The sequence below is a fragment of the Eumetopias jubatus genome, unplaced genomic scaffold (assembly GCF_037043125.1).
Source record: "Eumetopias jubatus isolate StellerSeaLion01/CBP00866 unplaced genomic scaffold, mEumJub1_p1.0 scaffold_6, whole genome shotgun sequence".
Classification (NCBI taxonomy): Eukaryota; Metazoa; Chordata; class Mammalia; order Carnivora; family Otariidae; genus Eumetopias; species Eumetopias jubatus.
The window spans coordinates 360044-369145 of NW_028274812.1; the positions used below are offsets into that span (position 1 = coordinate 360044).

At 57.4% G+C, this 9102-nt stretch overlaps 1 protein-coding gene across 1 annotated transcript; it reads left to right on the forward strand.

Annotated features, from left to right (window-relative positions):
* Positions 1 to 408: 408 nt before the first annotated feature.
* On the forward strand, positions 409 to 8643 carry DLL1 (delta like canonical Notch ligand 1). The gene is made up of 11 exons (XM_028103344.2): positions 409 to 888; positions 1094 to 1390; positions 2125 to 2185; positions 2424 to 2681; positions 4652 to 4712; positions 5213 to 5343; positions 5449 to 5618; positions 5731 to 5947; positions 7013 to 7814; positions 7989 to 8106; positions 8230 to 8643. The coding sequence occupies exons 1-11, from the start codon at positions 835 to 837 to the stop codon at positions 8233 to 8235; spliced, it is 2175 nt and encodes a 724-aa protein (XP_027959145.1). The 5' UTR covers positions 409 to 834; the 3' UTR covers positions 8236 to 8643.
* The last annotated feature ends 459 nt before the right edge of the window (positions 8644 to 9102 follow it).

A 9102-nucleotide genomic window follows, 5' to 3' on the forward strand; every position in this document is an offset into this window, starting at 1 on the left:
CGGGCGGCCGGCTGGATATAAGGGCAGCCGGCGCCGGCGAGCGCAGACCTCGGCGCGCACCCGCGGAGAGCGGCCGGGCCGAGCGCGCAGAGGACGCGTAGCCGTGGCGCAGCGCCTCCGCCCGCCACCCGCCACCCGCCACCCTGCGCTCGGACCCCGTGCTGTTTACGTGGATGGCACCGGCTGGGTTCTTCGGAAAGACGCGTGTCTCCGCGGGGGCGCAGGGGACACGAGTTCAGGACGCTCCCGGAACGACCGCCACCGCCGCCGCCGAGTGACAAGGGCCCGAGCCGCAGGGCGCGCCGCGCACACCCGCCGCCGCCGGGCGTCCCTGCGCGCGCTCCGCTGGGGCCCCGGGATTATCGCCTCGCCGGTGGGATTTCCAGACCGCGGCTTTCTAATCGGACTCGGAGGAAGCCTCGGCAGCTCTTTGGGAATTAAGCTGAATATCTGGACGCTTTCTCTCTCCCCCCCTTTTTTTTTCCTTCAAAGAAGCTTGAGACAAAACCAGGAAGCAGAGGACCCTTACCTACTCGTGGATTGGAAGAAAGAGGAGGAAAACCGAAAGTTGCGCTCCACTAGCCATCTCTCCGAGCGAGCCTTTTTTCTCGTGCATCCCAGAGTTACCGTCACCACCGAAGGGCGGATCTACAGAACCGCAGCCTCCGAAAGACGAGGTCTTGAAGAAAGAAGTCCTGATTATCCCAGCCTGGGGCCAAGCGGCGGCGCTTTTCTGCCCACGCTCCTTGGGGCACGGCCACCCCCTTGCACTCCCTGCTGTTTTAAGACGAGAAAGGGGGGGCACAGAAGATTGGGCGAGTCCAGCGGTGCACCATGGGCCGTCGGTGCGCCCTAGCCCTCGCCGTTGTGTCAGCCCTGCTGTGTCAGGTAAGTTGTGAGGTAGGGTCTCCAGGGCCCTGCTGTCAGGTAGGTTGTCAGTGGGGGTACCCCGGAGGGGACCTGGGGCGCCGGCCGCGCGCGGGCAGAGCGGTGGAGAGCAGGGCCAGCGACGCAAGCTGTCAACCCGAAAGCGAACCCCGGAGCGCGGGCTCCGCGCGCCCTCACGTCCCGGTCCTTACCCCCCTCCCCCCAGGTCTGGAGCTCCGGCGTGTTCGAGCTGAAGCTGCAGGAGTTCGTCAACAAGAAGGGGCTGCTGGGAAACCGCAACTGCTGCCGCGGGGGCGCGGGGCCGCCGCCGTGCGCCTGCAGGACCTTCTTCCGCGTGTGCCTCAAGCACTACCAGGCCAGCGTGTCTCCCGAGCCGCCCTGCACCTACGGCAGCGCTGTCACGCCGGTGCTGGGCGTCGACTCTTTCAGCCTGCCCGATGGAGCCGGCGCCGACCCCACCTTTAGCAACCCCATCCGTTTCCCCTTCGGCTTCACCTGGCCGGTGAGCAATGCACCTGGGGGGCGGTGCGGGGAGGAGAGGGAGAAGCGGGCGGCGGGTCAGCCCCGCTCCAGGCCTAGTGGTGGCGCGCAACCGTCCGGGGACGCCGGAGGCGTCTGCAGAGGGCTTGGCCAGGGCAGGTGGGCGCCCTGGTCTGCAGGGCGGCGGCAGAAGGGGCCAGGCCTAGAGCCTTGCCTCCACGCCCGGAATGCCCCTCAGGCGGCAGAAGAATGACATCCGGTGTGCCGTGAGGCTGAGGACCTGGGACATTCCGGGATCCGGCCTCGGTAGCTAGCCCCCAAGTCGAATGAGCCCCTTCACGTGGGCGAGTTCTCGTTTCCCTGTCCCTAGACGGGTTGGGTGTCGAGCTGCCCTGCTAGCCTGACAACCCCTAGCCCTGTGTAGTCCCCCACTCCCTGAGACTGATGACAACCCCCTCCAGCCCTTTGCTCCTGCGCAGCCTTTTTTCTTTTCTTTTCTTTTTTTTTAAACGTGGTATCCTGTACTAACAGGCTGAAAAAACACGTCAGGAAACCACTCTGTAAAAAGTTCTTCCATTTCCTTAAGGAAAGTGAAAACAGGCAGGAGTTGTACAGAGACCCCCCTCTGGACACACTGCACACACAGATCTGCACGGGAGGCCCTTAATGACTTGGTTGTCCCCAGTTACCTCAGTTTTGGTTTTGTTTTTTAAACATTTCTGCTTTATCTTATGGCTCCCCCAACCTTTCTTCCAGGGCACCTTTTCCCTGATCATTGAGGCTCTCCACACAGATTCTCCTGATGACCTCACAACAGGTAAAAACAAACCAAAACCCCCCAAACTACTCACTGCTTCCCCAGTTAGTATGTATTTGATTTCCTATCTCCACCAGAAACAAGCTCCTATACCTTTCATTCTGCAAAGTCCTGCATGAGGTTCAGGATGGAGGATCTTTGGCCTCCTGCCCTTGCATTACACATCAGTTCCGCTCCCCCAGTGTCCCCAGCCTCTGGGTTCTTAGTAGGAACCAATGGGAGCATCCTCTTCCTACAGAAAACCCAGAAAGACTCATCAGCCGCCTGGCCACGCAGAGGCACCTGACTGTGGGTGAGGAGTGGTCTCAGGACCTGCACAGCAGCGGCCGAACAGACCTCAAGTACTCCTACCGCTTTGTGTGTGATGAGCATTACTACGGGGAGGGCTGCTCTGTCTTCTGCCGGCCCCGAGATGATGCCTTTGGCCACTTCACCTGCGGGGAGAGAGGGGAGAAAGTCTGCAACCCTGGCTGGAAAGGCCAGTACTGCACTGAACGTGAGTTCCTGCTTCCCTGCCCTGACCCACTTCCAGGCAGGAGTTCCTGGGCAGTGGGGGAGTGTTCTGTGAGCTGCTGGGATCCTGGGACTTCAGCGCTGCAGGACGGCTCTGGTGGGGAAACCGAGGCCAGAGAGCTGGAGAAACTTGCTAAGACCTCACAGCTAGCCAGTGGCAGGGCTGGGGTCAACTCAGACATTTTAACTTCCGCTATGGGAAGCTGCCTTTCTTAATCAGGGAGGATTTTGGAGACAGGGCCAGGGGTCAGGAAGTAAGCCTGAGGGAGAGGGAGGGGAGGAAGGAAGGGAGGAACAGAGAGGAGAGTTTATGTGTGTGGGGGCATGCTTTAAACCAGTTCTCTTTGCTGTGACAGTGTCTTGTTGGAAAAGTGCTTCATTTTTCTCTCCAGAGTTGGTGTGCTTGGCTTCTTCGAAGAGTGAGCATATTTGCAAATATTCTGTGTGATGCACACACATCATTACTGACATTTTCACTTGTGGGGTCTGTGGACAGGAGAGAATGTGTGTTGAGGCCTGGGTCTGCCAGGGCTGCATGGGGAAGGGGAGGGGGAGGGGGAGGGGGAGGGGGAGGGGCCCACCCGCCAGTGTTGGGCGCTGTGCCCATCTGTTTGGGTGGGTGCTCACACAGCACCCTGCCTGTCAGAGAAATACCTTCACAAAAATGAAATAGGCCCTGCCAGCCCCATTATTCGGTATTCTCCAGGCAGGCAGGGTGGCTGCCCAGGCTGCAGGAAGCCAGGCCCTAGAGTGGAGGAGACCTGAGGTTTCCGCTGGCTCCTGGGCCCGGTTCAGGTTTGTAGGCCTCTCTCTCCAGCCTGCTGAAGCTTCACACACCTGGGTATCAGGTTTCCTTCTAGTCAGGGGTGGAGTGGGTCCTGGGGCTCCCCAGAAACCTTTGGGAATTTTCCTTGTCCTGCCCTGTAGCAGGTGAGCCTCTAGTCCCTCTCGGTAGGGACTTGCCTGGGAGATGCAGTTTCTCAGTTTTGATCCGTGCCTGGGGGCAAGGGTAGGTCTTCACCTTCAGCGTCATTGTTCTGAGCTCCGCCTGGGCCCGAGCGGGCTCTGTAGTGTTAGAAACTTGCGGAGCAGCTTGTTGATGAGTTTCACAACCCAGTGAAGGAAGCCAGCTCAACCTCAGCCCCCACCCCCGCGGGGACCTCTGGCCTGCCTGCTGCCTTGCATCCGTGCTCCCCTCCCTCCTCTTCTTCGCTGCGGGGTAGCCATAAACTTAAACTTTTTCCTTCTTATTCAAACACTGGAGTCTCTCCCCGCCCCCCAGCTAGCGCGTGCCATCGATTAGATCTCTCTGGGGATAGGCGGCAGGAACGCACGCCAGCTCCCATTGGTGGAAAGGGCGCACGGGGGCGCGCGCGGGCGCGCGTTTGTGTGTGTGTGTGTGTGTGTGTGCGCGCGTGTGTCTGTTGTGCGTGTGCGTGCGTGCGCGCGCGCGCGTGTGTACACGCCGGGGGTGTGGGGGCGCGAGGGGGCGGGGGAGGCGGTATTGTTGCACTGGGGCAGCTGCCGGGGGAGCGGAGACAATGGAGCAGCTGTCTTGCCCTGGTACTCTGCATACCAGCTGTCCACCCTTATCTACACACACACTTTCTGGGTATTAAGAGGTGGAGCTTTGTGCATAGAATTGGGAAGTGGGGGAGGAGGAGGGGAAGGACTTCTGACCCTCTCAGAAGAAAAGGGGGTGGGGTGGGGGTGGGGGCTTCCGTGCTCTTTTGTCCTGGAGCCACCGTGTTAAGAAGAATGCTCATCCCAGGGCGGAGTGAGTCCGCAGTTTCTAGGCAGCACCCTCAGTACTCCACAGATGGAGATGAACTTGGCTGGGTTCACCAGTTGAGCTGCACAAGTTTTGTCTCACCCACGTGTGGCAGCCACCCCTGCGATGTTGGGGAGCCACTTGGGGTGGGGCTTGACCCTGTGTGCTCTCTTTGCTTGTAGCAATCTGCTTGCCAGGATGTGATGAGCAGCATGGGTTTTGTGACAAGCCAGGGGAATGCAAGTAAGTGTGCAAAAGTGCTTTTTCCCTTTTCTGGTTATCCTTTTACACCCAGAATACTTGTAACATAGCGCTGGTCAGACTAGCTGACTGGCTGGGTTGGAGCTGCTATTCTGGTGTTTCTCCTTAGTATATGTATCGAAACATGTAGGGTCGTGGGGTGTCAGCCACCTAAGCTCCTCAGGGGATATGGGAACTTACGGAGAGCAGTTTGCGGGGAACTGACATAGAAAATGAGTCCACTTCAGGGATTCTCAAATGTTTGGGCATATTAGGACCACCTGGGGAGTCCCTGAAAAGGCTGTCCCAGGGCCCTCATACCCAGAAGTCAGACCCTCTGAGGCTTTGGGGTGTTGGAAAGCCAAGGAGACTCCAGTGTTCTGTCTCGTTTGGGAGCCAGCAGCGTTGCTGCTGCTGGAAGACAGTGTCTTGTGAGTCGGTGGTGTGTCACTGTGAGTCTGGGGATGCCAAGTGTCCGCCTGACTGTCCTGCTGTCTTCCTAGGTGCAGAGTGGGTTGGCAGAGCCGGTACTGTGACCAGTGCATCCGGTACCCAGGCTGTCTCCACGGCACCTGTCAGCAGCCTTGGCAGTGTAACTGCCAGGAGGGCTGGGGTGGCCTCTTCTGCAACCAGGGTGAGCCCCTCTCCCCATCTGGCACTCCTGGGCTTCCCTGGCTTTATCGAGGACCCTGAGTTTAACCCAGGACTTGCCCTCTCCTCCTGTCTCTGCCCCTCGCAGACCTGAACTACTGCACACATCACAAGCCCTGCAGGAACGGAGCCACCTGCACTAACACGGGCCAGGGCAGCTACACCTGCTCTTGCCGGCCTGGTTACTCAGGGGCCAACTGTGAGACAGAGATCGATGAGTGTGGCACCAGCCCCTGCAGGAACGGAGGCAGCTGCACGGTGAGTCCAGCCACAGTGGGCCCTCCTGTTGAACGGGGGCCTGGGTTTGATATGGATGATGTGGGCCTCTCGGAGCAATGTTTGAGAGCTCTTTCTCTTCTCCACGACACAGGATCTTGAGAATAGCTACTCTTGCACCTGCCCGCCTGGCTTCTACGGCAGAATCTGTGAGCTCAGCGCCATGGCGTGTGCCGATGGCCCCTGCTTCAACGGGGGGCGGTGCTCAGACAACCCCGAGGGAGGCTACACCTGTCGCTGCCCCGTGGGCTTCTCTGGCTTCAACTGTGAGAAGAAGGTGGATCCCTGCAGCTCTTCACCCTGTTCTAATGGTAGGAGGGCAGCCCTGTCCGCTCTGAGACTTTGTAAAGTGGTCGGCACTGATAAGAACGCATTAGAAAGCACATGCGTTTACTTTCAAACCAAGCACTTCATTTTGCAAGCTACCCTGAGTGTATGGAGGCTTTCAACTAAACAGTCAGAAACTCTTCACAGAAATTTTATCCTTGAGTCTGGAAATGCTCAGGGAGCAAGAGAGGCAGGCAGGAGTGTGGATTCTCACGTTCTGCGGGGAAAGCCTGAGGCCGAGAGGTGAGATGACTTGTCAAGGTCATACGGCAGCTCAGGTGCCCGAGTCTGGGCCATAACTCAGTACATCGTGCTCCAATGGCAACCCAGCCTCTTTGTTTCTGGAGGGAAGCCCGGCTGGGCTCTGTTACCCAAACATCGCCGTCTGGTGTGTCTGTGTGTGCGGAAGTGTGGTCTGTTGATGGGCCCCCTGCTACTGTGTGAGTGGGTAGAGGAGCGAAGCTGGGCCCCAGACAGGCTGGGCCACGGTAATTGATGGAGAAGAACCACTGTAGCTTCGCTTTCCATGGGCTGTATGGAAGCGTGGCAGCCCTGCGCGGTCGGGCTTTGCCTCCTGTTTGCTTCTACCCACGGAACCATCAGAAGCACCGGACGCTTTATTTTAGAGGCAGAGTAGCTGGAGGGTTAGCAGACTTGGCTTTGGAAAGACAGAGGTCTCTCCCACTCCCTCCTTTCTTCCTTTTTCTTTCTGTTTTCAACCCTGCTCTTCTCACTAACTGTGGAGCCATGGGCAAGCACATCAGCCTCATTCAGGCTCTGTTTCCTCATCGGCATACTGGGCCTTTTGTGGGATGTTGTGAAGGTGAGTGCAGTAATACAGCCAAAACATTGTGCACAGTGCTGCTGAAATATAACTGCTCAAGAGATACTAGCTGTCTTAGTCACCGTTTCTTGAGCTAGACCAGACGCCTCCCCCTGGGCTTGTGTTTGAAGTAGCGACCACCCTGTTCAGGCCACAGGCGGTCTGGCTTATCTTGCATCTCTGGGGTGTAACACAGGGGCAGACACAGATGTGTCCTGTGTTCCAGGTGCACAGTGTGTGGACCTTGGCGACGCTTACCTGTGCCGCTGCCAGGCTGGCTTCTCCGGGAGGCACTGTGAAGACAACGTGGACGATTGTGCCTCCTCCCCGTGTGCCAATGGGGGCACCTGCCGGGACGGTGTGAATGAGTACTCCTGCACCTGTCCCCCGGGCTACACAGGCAGGAACTGCAGTGCCCCCGTCAGCAGGTGTGAGCACGCACCCTGCCACAATGGGGCCACCTGCCACGAGAGGGACCGGCGCTACCTGTGTGAGTGTGCCCGGGGCTACGGGGGCCCCAACTGCCAGTTCCTGCTCCCAGAGCCCCCCCCAGGCCCGGTGGTGGTGGATCTCACCGAGAAGTACGTGGAGGGCCAGGCTGGGCCCTTCCCCTGGGTGGCCGTCTGTGCCGGCGTGGTGCTGGTCCTCATGCTGCTCCTGGGCTGTGCTGCCGTGGTGGTCTGTGTGCGGCTCAGGCTGCAGAAAGACCGGCCCCCTGCGGAGCCCTGCCGTGGGGAGACAGAAACCATGAACAACCTGGCCAACTGCCAACGTGAGAAGGACATCTCCATTAGCGTCCTTGGCACCACGCAGATCAAGAACACCAACAAGAAAGCCGACTTCCACGGGGACCACGGGGCTGATAAGAATGGCCTCAAGGCCCGCTACCCTGCTGTGGACTATAACCTGGTGCAGGACCTCAAGGGTGACGCTGCTGCTGCCGTCAGGGACCCTCACAGCAAGCGGGACACCAAGTGCCAGATCCAGGGCTCTGCAGGGGAGGAGAAGAGCGCCCCAACGCTCAGGGGGTGCGTGTGGTGGGCCGGGAGGGGCTGCGTGGGAAGGCCCGCCTGGGTGGGTGCCCAGCGCTTGGGGTGCTGTGGGCTGGGCAGGAGGGCCCACGGGCGTCCTGCCACCGGTGCTGGTCATCTTCAGAACTGTTTTCTCCTGTGTATCGTGGTTCTCTCTTCTTTCCCTTCTAGCGGAGAAGCATCTGAAAGAAAGAGGCCGGACTCTGTGTACTCTGCTTCAAAAGACACAAAGTACCAGTCGGTGTACGTCATCTCCGAGGAGAAGGATGAGTGTGTCATAGCGACTGAGGTCAGTGTGTGGGGCGAGGGACTGCCGCTCTCTGGGGCTGGTTGGGACAGAAGCGGGTGAGGCCGGAGGATGCTGACCTCTCTCTGGAGCTAACTTCCCGTTCTGTCTCGTGGGTCCCTCCAGGTGTAAAATGGAAGTGATATGGCAAAATTCCCGTTTCTCTTAAAAATAAATAAAATTCCAAGGATATATGCCCCAACGGATGCTGCTTGAAAGAGGAAAGGGAGACCCACGGACTGCTGCTGAGAACCGATTCGGACGGAGCCGGTTCCCTCCCGGAGGTCGGCCGGGGACGCGGCGCGGGCTGCAGCTCGGCAGCGTCCAAGGGGGCCTGTTGCACTGCCTTTTAGGATGTTTCCATTGCACTATGGACAGTTGCTTTTTAAAAAATATATATTTAAATGAATGGACATAATTACTGCATAAGAAGCATGCACTGCCTGAAGTGTATATCTTGGATTCTGATGAGCCAGTCTTTTCTTGAATTAGAATCACAAACACTGCCTTTATCGTCCTTTTTGATACTAAAATGTGTTTTTTCTAGGTGGAAAAAAATGTGTGTTATTTTTTGGACTTGTAAAAATATTTTTCATGATATCTGTAAAGCTCGAGTATTTTGTGATGTTCATTTTTTATAATTTAAATTTTTGGTAAATATGTACAAAGGCACTTCGGGTCTATGTGACTATATTTTTTTGTATATAAATGTATTTATGGAATATTGTGCAAATGTTATTTGAGTTTTTTACTGTTTTGTTAATGAAGAAAATCCTTTTTAAAATATTTTTCCAAAATAAATATTATGAATGACAACGAGAGGTGTATTTACTCAGCGCTCCGTGGAGCAGACCTGTGCTCACTCCCTGAGGACAGAGACGGCTTCCTATCGTCTATTTTTAACATCCTTGCCTGGCTTTACTGGCTTGATGGAAAGCGGCTGTGCTCACTCCTCTGCCCTCCTCTGAGAACCGTCCATGCTCATTGTCCGGGCAGCCC

Bases quoted from the DNA above. Each gene is read 5' to 3' on its own strand.
- DLL1 (XM_028103344.2), top strand. From the start codon at position 835: ATGGGCCGTCGGTGCGCCCTAGCCCTCGCCGTTGTGTCAGCCCTGCTG. The intron at 4,713-5,212 runs GTAAGTGTGCAA...CTGTCTTCCTAG, and splicing joins GACAAGCCAGGGGAATGCAA to GTGCAGAGTGGGTTGGCAGA. The intron at 5,619-5,730 runs GTGAGTCCAGCC...TCCACGACACAG, and splicing joins GGAACGGAGGCAGCTGCACG to GATCTTGAGAATAGCTACTC.